The 23,030-nt window shown below is 47.9% G+C and overlaps 1 protein-coding gene across 6 annotated transcripts in view; it reads left to right on the plus strand.

Moving 5' to 3' along the window:
- The first annotated feature begins 2,942 nt into the window (after positions 1–2,942).
- The window catches only part of satb1b (SATB homeobox 1b), a 50,370-nt gene continuing 30,282 nt past the window's right edge, over positions 2,943–23,030 (plus strand). Inside the window, exons 1-6 of one of the 6 annotated variants that reach the window (XM_068322948.1) lie at positions 3,025–3,309; positions 14,664–14,902; positions 17,607–17,783; positions 18,846–18,972; positions 20,519–20,575; positions 22,270–22,393. In XM_068322948.1, the coding sequence (XP_068179049.1) occupies positions 14,689–14,902; positions 17,607–17,783; positions 18,846–18,972; positions 20,519–20,575; positions 22,270–22,393 (699 nt within the window). In that variant the 5' untranslated portion in view covers positions 3,025–3,309; positions 14,664–14,688. Of the gene's footprint in view, positions 3,310–13,136; positions 13,702–14,663; positions 14,903–17,606; positions 17,784–18,845; positions 18,973–20,518; positions 20,576–22,269; positions 22,394–23,030 lie in introns of those variants that run through there. The other 5 variants (XM_068322953.1, XM_068322951.1, XM_068322947.1 and 2 more) reach the window with 5 other exon arrangements.

The raw sequence follows: 23,030 nt of genomic DNA on the forward strand, positions 1-23,030 counted from the left end.
GCATTCCAGATTTAGACGAGACGTCTGTCTTTTAGCTCTTGGGCATCTTTCTGAGACAAATTACTTTCAGTCGTCAATAGCCTGTAATTAAAATATACCCACTAGATGGAGAGGCAGCCGCGGCTCTGCGTTTAGTTATGGGTAGGAAAGATTAATTCTGGGGTGGATAACCCTTGTAATTTTCTAAGTGCTGTTTATTGTTTACAGAGAGAGAGAAAAAGTTCAGATGATTGAAATGTCTCAGCTCAAGGTCTGCTTTGATTTGTTTACACTTTTACGCGCATCCATTCTGGCGCGTCACGCGTGGCCTCTTTATGCGGTGTTTTTTCTGCCTTTCTTTCTCTTTCCTCTTTCTCCCTTTTGCGAGATAGTCGCAACATTATCAATTTGCATTAAGGTTTTTTTTTTTTGTTTTTTTTTTTGGAAGCCATCCACGGCTCTCCTCTGCGTGTGAATGCGGGAGGTCAGGGCTCGATGCTTTTAAATCAGGAGGATCGTAAATATTGGCACAACCGCTTGGATGACAACACGGCGCGTAAAAAGTGTCTCACAAAGAGAGAGGGGGGTCACGATCAGCACACACACACACACACACACACACACACACACACACACACACACACACACACACATCCTGTCTCCTCGTTAGCTGGGGGGGGGGGGCTCACCGTTCCCCCTTGTGGTCAAAGTGACACCTGCAGCACATGTGGGGGCTTTCGGAGGCAGCGACAAATGTTGGATAAAACACAGGCTGCACAGAAATCACCAGCTGTTGTCTGTAATGATGAAAACATCCTTAACTTAGCATGAATTTATAATTACGCAGGAAAGCAAATTTGAATCTCTTTTACTGGAACTTTTCAATTCCCATCCAGGCTCCCAGGAGAGAGTCGGTATGAATCATATGCAGAGCCGGTGCGTTTGTGATTCTTCTTCTTTCTTTCTTTCTGTTTTTTTTTTTTAAACTCACATCTCAAATGCTTCATAATGAAACTTTTGTGGAGTCCTGAAATCACGACGAATGAACTTTTCTGAGAAGTGTGTGTTTTACAGTAAGAGCAGCATCTCTAATAAATAGATCCACTGGAATCAGAATTATTATGATTTCATTCCCCATGGCTCTGATCCTCTGTGGTCTCCTCTCTCTCTCTCACTCCCCCAACACCACAATTCTATTTTCAATGGGAGGTGTAAATTAAGAGTCAATGTAAATGGATCACTGTGTTATTTATGCTAAAGCCGGTCAGAGAAACGCGTTCTTATTGTAAGTAAACAGCTGCATTACCTGTGGGCTCCTGCACACCTGCTAGTGCAGAGCAGTTAGTCTGCATGCAGATGCAAACTGCCAATCATGTCACACGCACACACACACACACACACACACACACACACACACACACACACACACACACACACACACACACACACACACACACAAAGGTACAACAAATGAGTGTAAGAGCGCGCAAGGGCGCACAGGAATGTTATACACACACACACACACACACACACACACACACACACACACACACACACACACACACACGACACAAATAAGAATGTGCATTCAAACCACAATACACTCACATTATAGGCTCACATATGTGCAGCAGCTCCCACACACACCCACGCGCAAACATTGGACGTGATGAACTACCTATGAAGGAGAAACCTTCATTCATGCGTCGTTTATTTCATTTTATTTTTTTTACATTTTGTTTTTACGATTTGAAAATATTGTACAGCGTGTGAAGGTAGAACGAGAGGCGGGGAGACGTCACTTATCCCACTTTTTCATTTATTTCATTGGTTTTGTTCTCATTTCTGCCTCAGAAGGCGACGCGCGTTTTTCTGTGTTTTTCCGTACAGAAAACGCGCACAAATACATTTAAACACCAGGAGGGAGAAATTATACTTTTTTTTTTTCTCTCTCATTCCGTTTATCTGTCTGTGTCCTCGGCTCATTCTGCTTCAGGCTGTGTTATTAAAGCTGTCCAAGAAAATACAAAAATACACGTTAAAAAAAATATTCTGCTCTGACGTGAATGTCGACAAACGTGGATTCATTAAGCCTGGAATTTTATATATATTTATACTTTTTTATAGGCCCGAGGTTGATTTTTTTTTTAAATGTGATGACATTGTGTGTGTGTGTGTGTGTGTGTGTGTGTGTGTGTGTGTGTGTGTGTGTGTGTGTGTGTGTGTGTGTGTGGCAACAGAAAACGCAACAGCTTGCCTTGATAAAATAAAAGTGGTTCATTTATGATGCGTTAAAATGCAGTTAGAATATTTTCTTGTGTATGGACTAGAAATTTAAGGGGGAAAAATTAACTTCCGGTTGTTTTATTAGTTCAAACAATCATCAAAGTTTATTATTATAGAAAAAAACTTTCATTAATTTTATTCCTATTATATTATAAGATTATAATATTATAATTCTAATTGAATATATTTTTTTTAAAATCCCGAGCCGCTCGGGCGTGACGCGTTCCAGACCGTAACGCGCTGCGTGGCTTCATACCCCCGCTCAGGTGTAATGGGGGGGGGGGGGGGTAAAAGCTGGCAGGTTGCCCACCGCTGTTAAAACAAACTGGCTTTGACTCCACGCGCAAAAAAAGAAACCAAAAAAAAAAAAAAAACCCGCGCCGCTGCGCGCAATCGACAATTTACCAGACTTTTCCCCTCTTCCTCTTCTTCTTCTTTTTGACATGCAAACATGTGGCGTGTAAATATGAAAATGAATGAGAGTGAGAGCTCTCCTGGCACTGACTTCTCTCTCCCCCCCCCCACCCTCTCTCTCTCTCTCTCTCTCTCTCTCTCTCTCTCTCTCTCTCTCTCTCTCTCCCCGCGTCCCCGGAGAGCAGCGCGTCGGAGAGGAGCGGCTGTAAAAACCAAAGTGGGGCAATGAGACAAGCTGCGCCACAGCTGGCAAATCATCGATTTAAGCATCAGAAACGGGGAGGGGCGGTTCGTTTACCTGCCACCCTCTCAAAGCAGCCCTCCTCACATGCCGCTACTCTCCTCTCCTCCACTTCACCCCCGCAGCCCGCAGCGCACGGTTGCTCGCATTTCTGCGCTCCATCCGCCGTGTGCGCTTCTCCCCCCACAAGTTCAACCTCCGCCGGTGCGGCTCCTATACCCTCCTCAACCGTAGGACTTCTGACTTTTTATTTTTATTTTTATTTTTTTAAAGCAGTTTCCCTCCCACAGAGCCTTGCCTATTTTTGGATCTCTCGTCGTGGAGCAGTGACAAGAGGTCGTTCAACTTTTGATGGAAATCAGGAGGTCGGGCGACTGTTAACTTTGAAGGTAAGGTCCCCTTTCAATGTTCATCCCACCGGTTTTGTCTTTCTGCTTCATTTTACTGCATCTGCTTATGTTTAAAATCACATTTATTTTATTGCGGGAGTCATAAAATAAAATAATAATTAAAAAAAGAAAAAGAAAAAAGAACGCATCTCTGTGGATCAGGAAGGTTGAAGCGGCTTTAAATGAATTCAGAGCAATTAGCGGATCCTCTAAATCATCCAGAGTCCAGAGAGGCTGCGCGGGTTTATTATGGGCTCATAAATAAGGAAGCAGAACCTGACCGTCAGGCTTAATTTGCAAAAATAGAAATACACGCGTCTGGAACTTTATTTTTCGGTCGTTATAAAGGCGCAGAAACAGGCGAAGCACTCGTGATGTGGTCGGGGGTGAAACTCATCCATCTCCTCTAATTCAGTTCACAACTTCCTCAGCGCGCAGGAACGGAGACGCGCCGGACCCGGTTCAGACCCGGTTCAGACCCGGTTCAGACCCGGTTCTGAAAGAAGTCGCGTTTTTTGTAGAATCTTAACAACTTGCTTTTGTGCTCACGCAGACTTTTTTACTTTCAGTTCTCACATGATGATGAAGTGTGTGTTGACAAACCAGTTTTTTTTTAAAATTTTTATCAGCCGGCTGACATCTCTGTTAGAAATCCTCCAACCAGTCCTGAGCTCGTCTCTTCTTCTTTTTTGTTGTTGTTGCTGTTTTCTCCTTTTTAAAAAAAATAAAAATTAACAGCCAACTTCCTGCAATTTTTTTATTTTTTTTAAAAGCAGAGTTGCAGGAAAAGTGTTAAAATAAAAGAGGGACACCAACAGTTTGTGCGTCTGGGCGTGAGGCCGTCAGAGATTTGCAATCGTGGTTGTTTTGTCTGCCTTATGGCTTGTGTCACACTGCTGATAAAGTCATTTCAGGTGCAGCCAGACCTGTGTGTGTGTGTGTGTGTGTGTGTGTGTGTGTGTGTGTGTGTGTGTGTGTGTGAGAAGAGCAATTATGAGAAGACGTATTGCCGTCTTTAAAAGTGCGTGGGCTCTAATGCTCTGTGGTTTACAGGTTTTTAAAGGTTTCACTCGCTGCTCCTTTAGAAAATCGCTGACTTTTTAACGCGGCTGGAGTCACCGGTGGCTTCCACCTCGGTCTCCTCCATATTTATGTGCGTCATCTTCCTCACTAAACAGTTTGGATTGTAAATACATGATTCTATTTGTTCATTAAGCTGAGAAAAGTAACAGGAAGTGCAGGTAAAATCATAGTATTCCCCCCCGTTTGAGGGGAATAATCTCAAATCTGGCGGCTCGTGGGTTTTTGTCTGTTTGTTATCCGGCTGTTGTTGTTGTTGTTGTGGCGGCGTGTTGTTTCTGTCGTTATGAGGTCAAGTGTGGCACCTCTGCGAGGGAGGAAACAGGTTACGGCGCCGCCTCGGCGAGTTTTCTCTCCCCTTTATCTGAAGCAGATCTGAAGCAGCTGAAGCTGTGGCTTATCTGGTCAGCAGCGCCTCCGCGCCCAGTTTCCTGTCTCAGACTCGCTTCTTGTAAGAAAATGAGTCTTCGCAGCCCCCCCCCCCCCCCGAAAGCCTCGACGTTGGCTCGGTTAACATGGAAGCCAAAGTTGTCAGGTTTGTGAGCCGCCGTCGCCACCCTTTACTCCTGTCTGTAAATTCTTGATCAACATTTCTCCACGTGAACTCGTTTGGCAGGAATAGTGAGAATCGGACGGCGGCGGCAGCGTTGTTGTGTGTGACTGGGGGGGGGGAGGGTCACGCCGCTCCAGCAGTAACACTTCACGTCTATCAGCGTTTATTAGTGTGTAATTAATTCCTCTGATCGTGTTCCGCCGCGTTCGCCGTCCTCAGCTACCCGCCGGCGTACCTGAACGCTCCTCCTCTTTAACCTGGTTACGCTCAGATTCGTCTCCTCTCAGGTTTCTTTTTATTACGACTAATCAGGAACCCGCCGCCGCCATCATCATCGTCATCATCACTGCCTTCATCGCCGTCGTCTCCACGCCGCTCCGACAGGAAACCGCCTCGCGGCGCCTCTGGTATCTCTGCTGACTCGTCCTAACAGCCCAGCGGGCCTCCACGGCTTCACAGCTCTTGTAATCGTCGCTGCAGGTTGCCAGGTGTGCCCCCCCCCTCCATCACCTGACACCCCCCCCCCACACCTCGTGTGTGAGAAGGACAGGTGGGACGATGAGATCCGCCCCCCCGCGCCCCCCTTCACCTCCAAACGCCAACTAGATTCGCTCCGACACTAACGTCGTCTGTCGGATCCGAGCGAAGCCGGGCGGCCCCCCGTGACCCCCCAGGGGCCAATTAGTCGCCCCCACCTGAGAGAGGTTGTTTGCTCTGCGTTGCCTGATTGGAAGATGATAAAAGATCTCCCCGTTGTTTGATTCAGAGGAAAAACGAACGCCGCGGGGAGACATCCGTGTGGTTTCTCTGCGTCGGGATCCGGATCCTGATCCACATCCTGATCCTGTTTCTGATCCAGATCCAGATCCTGATCCGAGACCTTGAGCGTCTGGATCCGGATCCTGGACTGTTGCTGAGACTGATATCTGTTCTAAAACCATGAATCTTCTCCCACCCCCCCTCAATAATTACGGCTGCAGCCAAATAACAGCTCAGCAAACAGCGAAATTACACCTGTGTGGGGGGGGGGCAGAGTAAATACCTGTTTAACCGCCTGCAAATGTATTTATTAGACTGTCGCCAGTAAATAAGAGGACTGTCTCGTTCTGGTAATGCGTGGCTCTGCTGGGGGGTGTGGGGGGGTTCCACCCGGCGCTCCATCCCTCCTCGCTGCGTAACCCTGCTCTGTTTTCCCTCCTTCTCCTCCCGACATGCCGGGACGGGTTTGGAAAGAGAACAGCCCGGCGTGTTTCATGGGGGCCGCCGCATTCCAGGACTCAGAGGTGTAAGTCAGCCCCCCCACCCCCCCCAGGTAGTTACAGATATGCCACCCTGGGTGAACGCTTACAGCGTGTGATTCGGGGCGTGACGCCTCATTTTGTAATTATCTGGAAAGTTGTGTATTAAAGAGACGGCGTGAGTAACGATGGGGGGGGGGGTTGGGTGTGGGGGGGTGATAGGGTTGGGGAGTGGGGGGGGTATGTTGCCCTAGCATGTTGGGTTGCGTTCTCACCGTGGATCAAGAGTCCTCTGCTTAGCCGTAAAAGCGTTGTTTTGTTGTTGTTTTTTTTGTTTGGAAAGGGGGGGGGTCCTGGGAATTGATTGGTAATAAATAAATAAATAAACAAACAAAAACAGCACAACAAACAACAATGTCGGGTTGTTGGTTCAGTCGCTCTCGTTTCTGCGGAAAATATCATTTAAGTTTCCACCGTTTGAATCAGGTTATGATTAAATGTATGTTATTTTTTCCTCATGTATGAAGGCTGGTGTGTGTGGGGGGGTGGACGGGGGGGGGAGTCATTGTCTTTTATTTTCTTGTCTTCATCCAATCTGTGTAGGTTTGTCTGCATCCTTTTGTTTGGAGAGAAGAAAAAAAAAAAGCGAAACGATTTAGAGGAAAGCGCATCCTGCTAAGATCAGGTTGTTAATACCCACCCACATCCCCCAATGAAACAGTTACACACACACACACACACACACACACACACACACACACACACACACACACACACACACACACACACACACACACACACACGTCCTTATCAACTGTTTTGTTCGTCAGCGGCTGGATGATGCTTTCCTTTGACAAGGGATTAAAAAATGCAAAAGAAAATAGGGAGATAAAGACGCGTCTTTAAGTCTACACCTCGACTCCGGCGCCAGCGTTCTCCTCACATGTTCGCCCCCCCCCCCCCTCCGCTGCTCCTTTCTCACACTTCTAACATTAAAGAACCCCCCCCTTCTCGTTCAAACTGGACCGGTTTGCCCTTCACCCCTGAGCCTGCTGGGATTGGCCGCGGCCTCCCGTGTGACCTCCAGGAGGTTGTTAAATCGGTGGTGACATCACTTCCTGTTTGAGGCTCCCTCTTGTTGATTTGTTCGGAGCCACGAGGCAGAAGTTAGTTTAATCATGAGGTCATGTGACCTCCGGGGTTCAACCAGCGGTGACAGTAATGACTTGGTATTTATTGATCGCTCAATGGATGATCAGTCCGGGGGGGTCGGGCTGGCGGGGGGAGGCTTTCAATCTGTTATTCAGAATCAGGTGGTTTAACAAACGCCGCCAAGCCTTCGCTTCGCACCGAGTTCAAACGCAACGCCACGGAAGGTTTTTTTTTTTTTGGGGGGGGGGGTTGTTGTTCAGGCACCCCAGAGGAGAAACAAACACGTGTAAAGTTCTGAGGTTACCCCCCCCCCCACTCAGCGACGCCGCGAGGCCTTCCTGTCAGAGCCGAGGTGGAACCCGATCGTTTCTATTTCTGTCGGCGATTATAAAACAATTAGACTCTCAGTTCATTACATCCATCTTGTTCTTCCTACCCCCCCCCACGTTCCCTCCCCCCCGTCCACCCACGCCGCGACGTGGACACGAGGAAATGGATAAATCACCTTATTTCATAAGTAACTGAGAGCCTCGCTGGCGGGAAAACGATCTGATTCAGGACGGAATGGAGGAAGTCTTTTATCGGGTTTGTGCAACAAAAATAAAAATAAAAATAAAGAAAAATAAAGAAAAATAAAGAAAAATAAAGAAAAATAAAGAAAAATAAAGAAAAATAAAGATCAGGGCCTCGTTCGAACGACGTCACTCGCAGGAATCCAGTCGGACGTCATCCCACGGTGATGACTCACAAAAACGGCGCCGGTGTCTTTTTCATTTTGCGTATTTTCTCCGTCTCGTCTGCAACAAAATCAACAAATTCCTGCGTCCAAAAAGTCCCGATTTCCCCTTTTTTCTGCATGAATGACTTCAGACGAGTCGTCGTGGAGACGGTAAAGCTTCTGTTCCTCCACATAAAGTCTTCTCTTCTTTGTTTAGACATGAGTCAGATTCCGTTTTTTACTACTGCTTTTTACTGCCTGTTGCATCGTCTCCCACACGGATGCTGCGTGTTTGGACACCCCCCCCCTGACAGATTAATAAATCCTCTGCAGCCCATAATAATACTATAATAATACTGTTATATTTACGTATAGTGTTTCTTCTATTTTTTTTGTATTTCGTAAAATAAAAAAGAAAAAGCGCTTAACCCCTCCGCCGTCAGCTCAGACTAATTTGTATTAGTAATCCAGAATAATGGCGTTAATGCCCATTAGTAGAATCAGGAGTGGCGAGCGTGAAGACATCACCACACCTACGAGCCGCTGATGGCGCCGCCTTCGCCTGACACGCCGAATAAAGAGGCTTCCTGTGTTGAGCCACCCCCCACCACCACCATTCACGTCTCCCTTGCTTATGTGCGTCCGTTATTAGCTTCGATGTAATATTTAATTCATAAAAGCGTAAATGCGGCGACGGCGGCGACACAGGTGATCCGACCAACTCCTGATGTTTTTTTTTTTTGTCGTCATTCATCTCTGCCACGTGTCTTTTTTTTTTTTTTTTGTTGGGGATGTTTTTCTTTCAAATGAAGCCAAAAGGCACAAAAAAAAAAAAAAATTCTCTCTCGGAACACAATTACACCTGTGTACACGCTTTAACGCCGCCGCCGCCGCGCCAACACAAACGCCACGCAGGGGCTTGTAAAAACCCACCTTGAACAGAAACTAAATCTGCATTCACCACATGATTAGATACTATTTTTAAACGGGGCTTTTCAGCGTTTTTATTCCTCTATTCTCTGCGATACAAAAACCGCTATATGTTAATTGATAATCAGCGGTGTTGACTCGGCGGTGCATTCAGCGCAAATCTGTGCCCTTCTGGATGTCAGAGGTTTTTTTTTTTTTTGGTTTTTTTTTCCATGGCGGCTCCTGGTGCCAAACCTCGCTGGCAGTGCCGACACCTGTTGGCGGTGCCAAGTCCTGGCAGGGTGGGGGTGGGGGTGGGGGTTATCGATGCTCTCTGATGGCGCCCGACAATCACAGACGGAAACGACCGCGGCTGCCCGCGTCATGCCAGACGGAAAAGAGCATTTTGCCCGACAATGGCTCGCGTTCACCGGCACCTCTTGTTTTCAGAAGGCTGCTAAACGTGGCCAAGGGGAGAGAAGGGAAGTAGGGGGGGGGGTAGGTAGAGCGAGGGTAACGGGGGGGGGCACGACAGACAAGGGAGAGCGATGGGAAGCGGTGGCGAACATCATGTAAAACATGTCAACATGGAAAATGTCAACACGCAGGATGTCGCGCGGCGACGGCGAAGCGGGATTGAGCGATCCGCTGAACAGGGTGTTGTTTTTTTTATAGGGGGGGGGGTTTAGGTGGATTGAAGGAGGTGGGAGAGGAGTCATGTTACTACACATCACTGTGGCATCAATAAACCTGAACAGTTGGTGCATTCTGGGAGAATGAAACGCTTAAAAACAGTGCAAAAAAACTTGAATGGGGGGGAGGAGAAAATTAAAAAAAAGGTGGCGGGGGTGTCTTTGGAAAGACGGTGGGGGGGTGGAGACACCGTCAGCTCATGTAGTGGAACACATCGGGGTCTTGTGCGAGCGGTTTCGACAACTCTTCCACCCCCCCCCCCCAGAATGAACAGGTCTTGTTCCACCTCAGGTGAGCATTCCAAGAAGAGTCACTTCTGACCTCACGGCGGTGGGCGGGGCGATGAAACGGGCCCAAGAGTCGGACGGGAAAATTTGCCGTCGGCCAATCCGAGGCGCCCTAGTGCGAGGCCTCGTACGCTTGACCTCCACGACCTCTAGCTGTCGCCGTGGCAACAAGTGCGACTACTTCCTGTTTCAGCGACTGCTTCCTGTTTGTTTTTGTTTTTGTCTCCACTCCGATCTCGACCCAGTCAGACGTGGTTCCGATGAGTCGCGTCGCGTTCTGAGAGGTCAAAGGTCAAGCGAATCCTATCCGTGGATGTTTTTTTTTTTTTTTAGTTTCATCACACATATGTAAAAAAACAAAAAAAACCCCCAACAACACACACACACATACACACACTTGTGTGATCTCCGGGTCGCACTTCCTTCCTGTCGCTTCACAGGAACTCAAGAGTTGTCCAATAAGAGGACGCGGCGCCCGGGCGACGCCCACGGTGCATTCACTGTCCACCGGATATTAGTCTGGCCTCTGCTCATAAAGCAAAAGCGTTTATTATCAGGCCACCTTAGGGTTAGGGATAAACAGCGAATCAGGCTTTTATTGACAATATCAACAGAGATTAGTCGCTCTGATATTTCTGCACCAAAGCCCACCAGCGTGGGGGGAGGGTGGCGGCGGTTGGTGGGGGGGGGGGGGCTTCATGAAATAAAGACACAATAATAAGGGTGGGTTCCACTTAAAGGTGAAGGAACCCTCTTCTCTGAGGCGATACCCCCCCAACCCTGAACCCTCCCCCACCCCCACCCGACAGTTCTGGGTCCTGTTGACAATATCAACAGAGATTAGCTGCTCTAATATTTTGCTGTAATCCGCTTTGACATCAGCGACAGAAGGAGAAAAAAAACATCTCCAACTTTATTTGTATTAATTCTAAGTTGACAAACCATTAAAATGTTATATATATATATATATATACATATATATATATATATATATATATATATATATATATATATATATATATATATATATATATGACATTTCCAGCCAAATGAAATTAAAATAAAGTGCAGATTCACCCCTTTGAAAATATAAATCCTCATCTTTGTTGTTTGGTGATTTCATCACACCAGAAAAGAAGGATTTTATTTACAGCGCAGTAAATAAATATTGTCTGCAGAGAAAAATAGAAGCTTCCTGCTTTTTTTTTTAAGGCGGCCGTAAATATTTCTGAGTCTAAATTCAAAAGCGAGCCAACAGTTCAAATAATACTCCCTTAAATGTGGGAATATTAATTTCATATAATTAAAGAATAAATTTAATTTAAATAAAGATTTTATGTGCATTTAAGGAGTCATCCTGATTCCCTCCTGCATAAAACCTCACTTTTTAAACAAACAAATGGAAATTATGGGATGTTTTTTATTAGCAGACATAAAAAAAACTTGATGTACGTGTAGTTTGGGCTTTATTGTGATGTTTGTTTATATCAGAAGAAGAATGAAAGGAAGGAGAAGGAGGATGGAGGAGGAGGAAGTTCTACACATCCATCCGTCCATCCATCCATCCATCCATCCATCCATCCATCCATCCATCCGTCTCGTTTTCTTTGTGGAATCACACCTGGTTAAAACTGTTTCTCTCTTTTCACACCAGTCGAGAACTGGAGTGGAGCGTTTGTTTCAGCATCTTTCTTTTTCTTTCGTCTCCATGGTTACAAGGTAGACTTAAGGTCATTCTGGTGCTTCGTTTCATTTAAGGACTTAACTTTTGTTGGTTTTTTTTTATACATCACAACTTTCTACACACAACAACCACGAGTCACAAAGGTCTGTCTTGTGATTTACACTCGACTTTCTTTTCTCATCTTTCCTTCATTTCGTTTCCGCGGTCGTTGCTTTAGTGGAGGCTGCATGAGAAGAGTTTCCGGAGCTTTACTCTGTAAATACTCTGAAAATACTCGTCTAAACTTTACGCACACATTTATTTATCCTTAAAAAATTCTGTTGATTTTAAAATATCTATTTTTTATTCTAACTGTGTAATTAAACATAATTTTAATTAACAGGGACAACTTAATTAACTTCTCCCTGCTTCTCTTCAGCAAACTTCACCCTCAATTTGTGTGTGTGTGTGTGTGTGTGTGTTCCTGAACGTTTTGTGCTTGTTTACCTTAAATTTCTCAATTTTTGAATTAAAAAAAAAAGTTAAATACAAACTATTTACTTAGCAAAAAAAACCCAAAAACCAAAAATAAACTGGCCTAACGTGTGTGTGTGTGTGTGTGTGTGTGTGTGTGTGTGTGTGTGTGTGTGTGTGTGTGTGTGTGTGTGTTTGTGTGTAATGAATGCAGGACCGCCTCACTATAATCAAGCTGATTAAAAATTCCTGCGCGCGTCGGATCGCACCGCCGTTCCCTTCTGGTGTGTGCGCGCGCACGCTCATGCACGCGAATGCTCGTGCACGCGCGCCTCCCTCCTCCACTTTCACCACTTTACTCGCCTCCACCAGGACTTTACGGCCCGAGAAGCGGAGGAATCATCCGGTTTTTTCTTTTTTTTCTAAAGGGGATTATTTCTCCCTCCCCCCTCCCTCCCTCAAACAGCCCCCTCCTATCTATCTCTCTCTTTTTTTTTCTTTTTTTTTTTACCCCTCTACCACTTGAAACGAGGAGGAGAAATGGGAAGCAGCGGCAGCACCAGCAGCGAGGAGAGGAGAGGAGGAGAGGAGAGGGGGGGAGTGATGAGTCAATACAACTAATAATTTAATGGGGACAGAGAGGGGGTGAGGAGACGGGAGGGGGGAGACAGATAGAGAGAGAGATAGAGAGAAAGAAAGAGAGAGAGGAGCTCCGTCCGGACGCGGATCCCCGACCGACAGGACGCCTCCTCCCGCCACCGCCGGTTCCTCTCACGGGCGATTTATTTACCCCCACCGGAAAGTAAACCGTACTTTTTGACACCCCCCCCCCTCCTCCTCCTTATCTCTCTCCCTGGTTTATCCGCGAACCGGCTGCGACCGTCCGCATTCCGTCTCCACACCGCCTCGGTGACGCGCTCACGCTGTCGGTTGTTGTTATTTCTCTCTCCCCCCCCTCCCTCCCCATTCCCTTCCTCCAGCCGGTGGTCACATCGGAGCTACAACCGACGTTCAGCGTATTCTATGTGGGGGGGTGGTGCTGGTGCTGGCGGCGGCGGCTGGGGGGAAGGATTTGTCGGGTCGAACCGTCACCGGTGTCCGGAGGCGCCGCGGCGCGGCGCGGCGCGGCGGCTGCGCGGCGGAGCGACGCGCAAGTCGCGTCACTTGGAACCGACGGACGCGGCGAACCGAGCCGGATGTCGCTCCTTCTAACGGTCTGGGTCGCCGTTTTCCCCCTCCGATCCCTTCTCCGGTCGGACGGAGGCTGCTAACCCAGCCCGGGGGGGAGGGGGGGTGCTCACACGGACACACACACACACACACACACACACACACACACGCTCCAACCGCTCGCCGATGCGCGCCTGCCGCGGATCCGTCTGGACGCGTTTCTCTCCCGCGGAGCCGCTCGTTCGGTCGCTCGTTGGTTCTGGGGGGTTATTGGGGGTATTTTTTTTCCGTCTTTCCTGAAATGATCGCGCACATGTAGAGAGAGAGAGAGAGAGAGAGAGAGAGGGAGGGGGCTGACAGCAGCGGAGCGGCGGGACTTTGGATTTTCTTTACTATCCTGGACAAAACTTGAAGAAGACGCGAGTTTTTTTTTTCTGCTCCCAGCGGCGATCCAGGTGAGTCCGGAGGATTTCTCTCTCTACTTGTCCTCCTTTGACTCCCCATTAAAGGGTAATAATGTGTGAACTATTGCTCCTGGTGTGTGTGTGTGTGTGTGTGTGTCTGTGTGTGTGTGTGTGTGTGTGTGTGTGTGTGTGTGTGTGTGTGTGTGTGTGTGTGTGTGTGTGTGTGTGTGTGTGTGTGTGTGTGTGTGTGTGTGTGTGTGTGCGCGTGCGCTCTTTTAAGGTCATTTTAAAATCCTGACCTGGATCTGGACTTTATCCGGGTCTGGATTCCTGTGGCCCCTCTTGTTTGTGGGGGGAATTAGTTGCCTCGTTGCATGTTATGAATGGTTAAGGGTTTTTTTTTTCATTCATTGTGTGTGTGTGTGTGTGTGTGTGTGTGTGTGTGTGTGTGTGTGTGTGTTCTCTCTTTGAAAACAGCCGGACGTTTCTTTCCCGACTTTAAAAAAAGAAACATGATGGTTTAAAAGTTTGCTGATACCCCATCCTCCTTTTATTTTATTTTATTTTATTTTATTTTTACTTTAAACATCTGGTGAGTCGTCAGCTGATGGATTTAAAGTTTCCTCACTAATAGAAATAAAAATCATTCTGCTTGTGCAAACGATAAAAAAATAAAATCAGGTTCCGACCCGGGCTGGGGTTGAGTCTTCAGATGTGGGTCTGGTTCTGTTTCGCTTCTGTTTTGCTTCTCGTTCCCTGAACGTTGAATGAATGTGTTTTTGCCCTAAAACGGGGGCTCGTTTGGCTGAAACGGGGGCTCGTTTGGCTGAAACGGGGGCTCGTTTGCCCCCGTTCTGCGTGGGAATCTCCAGCAGGACGCCATCCATGATGCATGCACGGCTCCGTTCTCGGAGGGTTTTTTTTTACTGTAAATGTACCTCCATGCTTCAAACATCACTGAACACCTCCTCTGACTCCTCCCCCTCCTGCCCCCCCCGCCCCCCCCCCTCCAGGTGATAGCGAGCAGAGGTGCTGAGAATGATGGACCATCTCAGCGAGGCGTGTTTGGGGAAGGAGAACTCCGAGCTGGTCAACAGCATGGTGGACGCCAAGGCCCCCCCGGCCAAGCTGCCCCGCCTGGAGCAGAACGGCAGCCCCCTGGGGCGGGCCCGGCTGGGCAGCACCGGGGCAAAGCTCGCCGGAGTGCCCTACAAACCCCCCGGCCACCTGCTGAAGACCTGCCACAAGAGAGGTAGGGGGGGGGGGCGTTGAGTGGGGGGTGGGGGTAGAGAAACTGCTGATGTCAGCATCTCAGGTGTGAGAACCTCATGAAGGACCGCCCACTCTTCCTGATGATGTCATCAGTGGGCGGAGTCAGGTTCTGTTTGGATTCTTTGAGAATTTTCACTCTCATTTGTAACACTTTTAATTCTAAATGTTAATAATATTTATTATTTTATGCTCTATTAAACTAGCAGATGATCAATAATGAAAATAATAATAATCAGTTTCAGGATCTTTTTTTTTTTTTTTTAATAAACCAGAAATTAATTTATGCAGAAATCCAGGAAGTGATCACTGCTGCATGAATTTAACGCAAAGGGAAAGTTTGTCATGAAGAACCGCGTGTAAACAGAGGAAAGCTATTTAAAAGCTGTTTAAACACACACACACACACACACACACACACACACACACACACACACTCCAGATGGACCTCCCGCTCTGACGTGTGTTTATTCCGGTGACGTTCCGGCCCTTTAAGAGCCGTTCCCGTTCGGAGGGACGTTTTAACTTTTAGGTTTTTAATATAACCGCCGTCGTCTCGTGAAAAAACACCACCGACCTGTTTATGGTTCTGTTTATTTCTTTCTTTGCTTTTTTTTCAAAGCGTGTTGGAAATGAGTTTCGAAAAAAAACCTGCAGGTTTTGGAGTCGTAACGCCGCTTGGCAGCCAGTCGCGGGTGCGTTTGTTTGGCTGTTCCGGGGCCTCTCCGGGCGGGAGGGGAAGTGTTGGACGGCGTCCCTCGGATGGGCCTTTTTCTCTTTATTTGCTCCTTTAATCTACGTGTCGCACTCCAGCGGAGAGAGGCTAATTTTTCTCCTTCATCATCTCGGCTCCTCTCGGCCTCCTACGACGTTTGTTCCTCCTTTTCTTTTTTTTAATTTCATGTTGCTCTCCTCTTGTTGTGTTTTTTTTAATTTTTTGTGGCTGAAGTAGCTTCAGCCAGGCGGTCAGTCTGCAGCGGAGGCTTCGCTGAGGGCCCACAGTGGGCATTGTGTCCGAGTCCGAAACAATATTTACCGCAGCCCTCTCCGGGCTCGGTGGAAACAAAGCCAGTATTGATCCCCCAAATGAACCTACACAGCAGTCTTTATTGTTAGATCTTTATCTATTAAAATCAGGGGAGGAGAAAAGCAGCTCTTTCAGCACATTCCCTGGCATCCGTCGGCTTATTGATTGTTTTTTGCCAGAGCTGCCTGCATCTTCTGGAATGCCTGGGATTAGATAAAATATTAGAATGTGAGTCTGTTTCATTGGAGAAGAGCGAGAAATGTACAGAAACGTGTTCAGGTGGAGGTGGGTGGGGGGGTGGGGAAAGTAGGGCAAACAGGAAGTATCTTTAGACTGAACGGGGTCCATCCTGTCCCCAAGACGAGACAGTAATCCCTCGCTTGTTTGCGCTTCGAGAGCTGCATTCCGAGACTCAGGGAACGCAGCTCACACAAAAGGTAATGCAGATAGAAGGTGGTTTAATATCAGTATGAAGAGGGTTCATACACATTTAAATTACCATTAATTGTAAAATAAACAGTTCGTCGCTATATCGCGAAATTTTATTTTTTCACGGGTGGTCCTGGAACGCGTTAACCGCGAGTAAAGAGGGATTTACTGTACTTCTGTTGACTTTCCTTATCCCGCATCTGTGCGTTACCCTGCATAATAGAATAGATCCAGGATAACCCATAGATGCGGGATAGATGTAGTATAACGTGTAGATGTGGGATAGATCCATAGATGTGGGATAGATCTGGGATAACGCATAGATGTGGGATAGATCTGGGATAACGCTTAGATACGGGATAGATCTGGAATAGTGCATAGATATGGGATAGATCTGGTATAACGCATAGATGTGGGATAGATCCGGGATAACGCATAGATATGGGATAGATCCGGGATAACGCATAGATGTGGGATAGATCCGGGATAACAAATAGATGCAGGATAGATCTGGAATAACCCATAGATGCGGGATAGATCTGGTATAACGTATAGATGTGGGATAGATCCGGGGTAATGCCTAGATACGGGATAGATCCAGGATAACGCATAGATGCGGGATAGATCCAGGATAATGCATAGATGTGGGATAGATCCGGGATAACAAATAGATGCGGGATAGATCTGGAATAACCCATAGATGCGGGATAGATCTAGCATTACGCATAGACGCGGGATAGATCCATAGATCCGGGATAACCAGAGATTTGGGATAGATCCATAGATGTGATATAACCGTAGATGCGGGATAGGTCCCAGATCCTGAAACCGAACGACAAGCACAGAAACCTGTCGGCGGTGTCCCGTACGGATGGAACCCAGGAGCAAACGGGGCAGAACAAATTCAGTTTGTGCAAAGCGTGCGCTCCGTTTTCACCCCAGAAGTGTTTGAGTTTGGCATGGAGACAAAGAGGTGAGGGTTTGATAGAAATTACCCTATAAAAGATGAAAAATGACTCCGCGGCCCAAAACTCATGCGGTAGTTAATTTCTGTCCTGAACTTCCACTCGGCGGCGATCTGTCGGCTCGCTCCTAATCCCCCGGACGCTCGCTACCCGGCGCGACTTCATCATCAGCACTAAATATTAATCTAGTCCCACGCACGAAACGGCGAAGGTCAGAGTTTGCACGTGATGGAATGTGAACCTTCCGGTTTTTCGCGTGTCCTCAGGCAACATGCTGCCCGTGTTCTGCGTGGTGGAGCACTACGAGAACCCGCTGGACTTCGACAGCAAGGAGGAGCACGCCGAGTTCGTGCTGGTGCGCAAGGACATGCTGTTCAACCAGCTGATCGAGATGGCGCTGCTGTCGCTGGGATACTCCCACAGCTCGGCCGCCCAGGCCAAAGGTGAGCGCGCACACACACACACACACACACACACACACACACACACACACACACACACACACACAGCCTCCCACTAGCAGATCTGATGCCACGGTAACGCATCCCGACACACGATCCCAGACGGGAGATGCTCGCCTCCATCGCAGGGAAACATTCCCACACATAGCATTTGTTCCTGTGCGCACACATACACACAGACACACACACACAGACACACAGACACACACACACACACACACACTCACGCTTTATGTATTTATACACTCGGTGACTCAGTGGGTGGGAGGGGCAGGTGGAGGGAAAGGTCTGCTAATTGCACTTGAGCGCATGCAGGCCGAGCGAGACTGTTTCAAGGTGCCTCTTAGCGTGCGCTTTTATTATAGCCTGTCCATCACACTCGCCCATACACACACACACACACACACACACACACACACACACACACACACACACACACACACACACACACACACACACACACACACACACACACACACACACACACACACACACACACACACTTCAGTGTGTGGGCTGCTGCTTTCCTTTAAGGCAGCCTCAGGAGAAAGTCTCACACGATTATTCTGATATCGCTTACAAGCGTGCGAGGATGACGATTCACACGGGTGTGTGTTCCCGTTTGAACTTCGACCCGTGCTAAGATGCTAAGATGCTAACGTGAACTTTATCCATTTGTTCTTCTTCTTTCTCCTCTTTTTTTTTAATCTTCAGATATCAGTTCATCCATTTGGTTTTTATTTTTATTTTTATTTTTACACTCGCAGTAAACCATTAATATTTTAGTTTTTTTGGACTATTTTCTTTTAAATTTCCCAGAGAAAGTCGTTGAATCTCAGGCCCAATCTGTATTAAGCCCCGCCCTATGAAGAAAACGCCAAAAACCTTAAAGAAGCTACGCTAAAATTAATTTGCGCACATTTGATTCCGTAAATTAAATATTTAGTGGCTCTAAAGGGGCGGAGCCACGCTATTTAAAGGCACAGCGTCGGGGGAAACGCTGACTTTTTTTTGTGTGTGTGTGTTCTTTGTGGCGTCATCCAGGTATGATTCAGGTGGGGAAGTGGAACCCGGTCCCCCTGTCATACGTGACCGACGCCCCCGACGCGACGGTGGCCGACATGCTGCAGGACGTCTACCACGTGGTCACGCTAAAGATCCAGCTGCACAGGTAAGACGCTTCCTCTGACGTTTCAGTGTGTGTGTGAGCATTTTCCTCTTACCTGCCTCCCACCCACACAATGTTTTAACCCAGAGCCCCCCCCCCCCCACACACACACACACACCGGCGCCGGCTCGCTTTCAAACCTATAGAGGCTCCGTTTTTTTTTTTGCTTCTGACGCTCGCACATAAAACCACCTACCATCAGCCCCCGGAAGGCAGGAGCCAATCGGGTCCCGGCCCTCTGCGTTTGACGCCGAAAATAGCAGCGTTACTCACGCACGACGGGCCGACCTGAACCCGGGAAACAGGAACACACACACACACAAAAAAACACTCGCAGACTTCCACGTCTGGTTTGAGCTTCAGAACTCACGGAGATGGTTTGGAGGTTGGAGTGATGGGGCGGGGGGGGGGGGTCGGGGGGGTTGTCAGGATGGCGCTAACAGCTTAGCATCTCCAACAAAGAACTACTGTAGATGTTTTCATGGGAAAGAAAAAAAAAATGGAGGCTAAAACCGAGTCTCAGCGGATGAATGCGAGGTTGTTCACCTGAAACGCGGCTATAAATAACCCCCCCCCCTGCTGCTGCTGCTCCGGCTATTTCAGGTGAGGTTACAGTTCTGGAGTCGACGACCTCCTCACCCCCCCGACGACCATCTGAAATGATGGATGCTGGGTGGAGGTTGTATTTACTAGCATGCGAGCGCAGGAATGCAAAATAGAGAGTGGAGAGTGGAGGCTCGTACCAGCTGCTCCTCTCTTCCTACACACACACACACACACACACACACACACACACACACACACACACACACACACACACACACACACACACACACACACACACACACACACACACACACACACACACACACACACACCGTTTCAGTCTGAAATGCTCACCCCTAATGCATGGATAGACGGATCTCTTCTTCATCACCCCCCCCCCCCCCAGAGGCTTTCCGGCGACCGGAGCAGTTTAAGGTGTTCTGGAGAATCCGTTTTTGGCGTGCCGGTGTGTGTGTGTGTGTGTGTGTGTGTGTGTGTGTGTATTCTCAAGCAGATGTTAGCCTCGACCATCACGCGCACCTCCTTGCCTCCCCCCCCCCGCCGTCCTGTTCTCTCTCCTCCCCCTCGTAACATTCCCAACACGGAGACGGGGAGGCAGTTTTATGGGACGCACGCCCCCGGCGCGTGCACGAGCATGCACTAGTGCACTGGTGCACTCTCGCACGCGTATACACTCATCACTCTAAGATCAATCTCTGGCTTGTCAGGTGCTACCAGAGCGAACACGCCTCCGCCCACCTCCAACAAATATATTTGTCTTTTTTTTTTTAAAAACCCAGAAATCCCCCGCGGCGCCGACATCCGATCCAATCTCTCTGATATATAAATCTATTTTGATTTTTCCTGCGTGTTGTTGTCAGTGTTGTTATTATTTTGTATTTGTTTTCCCCTCCTTTTTTCTCTCCCTGCTCCACCATCCCTTCCACCTCCTCTTCCTCCCTTCTTCCTCCCTTTCCCTTTCCCAACGCCGCCCCAACTGCAGCAGAAATCTCGCCAGTAACACCTTAAATTGTTTCGCCGAGCACAACAAGCCAGGAAGGTAGAAGTAACTGGGAATAATAGTCGCCACATGCAGCTGATGTATAATTCATGCATCAATCCAGCAGATGTGTTGTATAAAGTAATTAACTAATCAGAACAATCAGGAGAGAGAGAACGAGAGCGAGGGAGGATGTGAGAGAGAGATCTCCAGATGCATCTGCTTGATGCGCCAAATGAAATCTGTCTGTCTTGGGGGGGCGCTTGCAGCAGGAGGAAGGAGAAAGAAGGAAGGAGGAGGAGGGAGGCGTCTCCTCTCCGGGTTCTCCTGCTCCTCCCGTCGCCCCAAAACGTACCAGTCGGATTTTTTTTTTTTTTATTCAAAACCGGCGCGGCTGCGGCGGCCACCGCCTCTCCTGACCCGTCAAATCACCCCAACAGTCGTCCGTCGGGCTAAGGAATCCGCCGCCACTCGTCACGTGTCGGCGATTCGCAGCCCGTCGATAAATATTGAATGTTTTTGTCGTCGGATTTGAGAAAAATGACATTATTTTGTTGTAACTGAAAGAAATAATCCACACGTGAACCGATAATCCTGGGCATCACACGTCTTTTGATGGCCCCTACTTGGATTTAAAGATTGATAGTACAGTAATCCCATGCAAATTCGCGCTTCAAGATGAACGACTTCACCACATCGCACATTTTTAGTCGGTAGTCACGTGATACCGTACCCACATTCTATTGGCTGGCAGCATCCAGAAGTGCACTGCGTTCCGAGACTCGCGGAACGCAGCAAACAGTCTATCAGAGTGTGGGGAAAGGTAATATAGAAATAAGGTGGTTTAATATCAATATGGGGGGTGTTCGTAAATGTTTAAATTACCGTAAATAATAAAATAGTTTGTCGCTATATCGTGGAATTTCCCTTTTTTTTTGGGTGGTTCTGGAACGCATTAACCGCGAATAACGAGGGATTACTGTATTCCCATTTGTTCGGTGAATCAGGAAATAATCGCATGTAATACAGTATTTATCGCACTATAAGGCGACCTAAAAGGCATTCATTTTCTCAAAAGCCGACAGTGCGTTTTATAATCCAGTGCGCCTTATAGTCTAGTGCACTTTATAATCCAGTGTGCTTTATAGTCCAGTGGACCTCATAATGCAGTGTGCTTTATAGTCCAGTGCACCTCATAATCCAGTGTGCTTTATAGTCCAGTGCACCTCATAATCCAGTGCGCTTTATAATCCAGTGCAGTTTATAATCCAGTGTGCTATATAGTCGGGTGGGCTTTATAATTCAGTGTGCTTTATAGTCCAGTGTGCCTTATAGTCCAGTGCGCCTTATAATCCAGTGCCCCTGATAGTCCAGTGCGCCTTATGATCCAGTGCGCTTTATAATCCATTACGCTTTAAATCCAGTGTGTTTTATAATCCAGTGCGCTTTATAGTCCAGTGCACCTTATATTCCAGTGCGTTTATAATCCAGTGCGCTTTATAATCCATTACGCTTTATAGTCCAGTGCGTGTTATAATCCAGTGCGATTTATAGTGCAGAAAATGCTGTAACGTTGAATTTATGTTTGTGTATTTTATCTCTTCATGACGGCCGCTGGATTTACATGAATAGTTTCTGACGCTCGTCTCTTTTTCCCCCCTCCATCCCCTAACCTCCCCCACCAATCTCATGCTCCCTGCCCCCCCCCCCCCGACACCCCTCCCCCCATATGTCTCCTCTCTCTGTCTCCACAGTTGTCCTAAGCTGGAGGACCTGCCGCCTGAGCAATGGAGCCACTCTACAGTAAGAAACGCCCTCAAGGAGTTACTCAAAGACATGAATCAGAGCTCTCTGGCTAAAGAATGTCCCTTATCACAGGTGCTGAAGCCCAGTCTGCTTGTTTAAAACCACCCGAAACAGATTAACGCCCCACCCCCCCACCACACCCCCCCGCTACCACTCCGCACAGCCAAACAAACCCCCCCACTCCACTCTCCATCACCTCCGTCTTTATCCTTTGCTTATCAAATGCCCTGAGTTTGATCAAAAAAACACCCCGGTCGGTGTCGGAGTTGTTATCACCGCGTCGTGATGTTTGTTTGTTTACGTCCGGCGTGTTGTTGTTGTTGTTGTTGTTGTTGATTGGTTGGTATGGATCGGCTCTGGAGCCAATGGAGTGAACGCGGCAGTGCATCTCCAATGGCGTCCAACGATGTGTGTGTGTGCACGTTGTGTGTCGTCGCCCGGGGCGTGTTTGTGAAACAAACAAACAAACAAAAAAACAAACAAACGAGGAGTGTGTGGAGCTGTTGTTTGTGTGTGTTTGCGTTTAGATCCAAGCGTGTGCTTCCAGCGTGTAGCCAGATCCCCCCTTCTAGGCCACCGTATGGTCACCTGGAGACCCCCACGCTTGTGTGTGTGTGTGTGTGTGTGTGTGTGTGTGTGTGTGTGTGTGTGTGTGTGTGTGTTTAGCCAAGCATGAGCAGTGCTCTGATGATGTAAAGAGTCCCTGGGT

Source organism: Antennarius striatus, chromosome 9 (genome assembly GCF_040054535.1).
Source record: "Antennarius striatus isolate MH-2024 chromosome 9, ASM4005453v1, whole genome shotgun sequence".
In the NCBI taxonomy this organism is placed as follows: Eukaryota; Metazoa; Chordata; class Actinopteri; order Lophiiformes; family Antennariidae; genus Antennarius; species Antennarius striatus.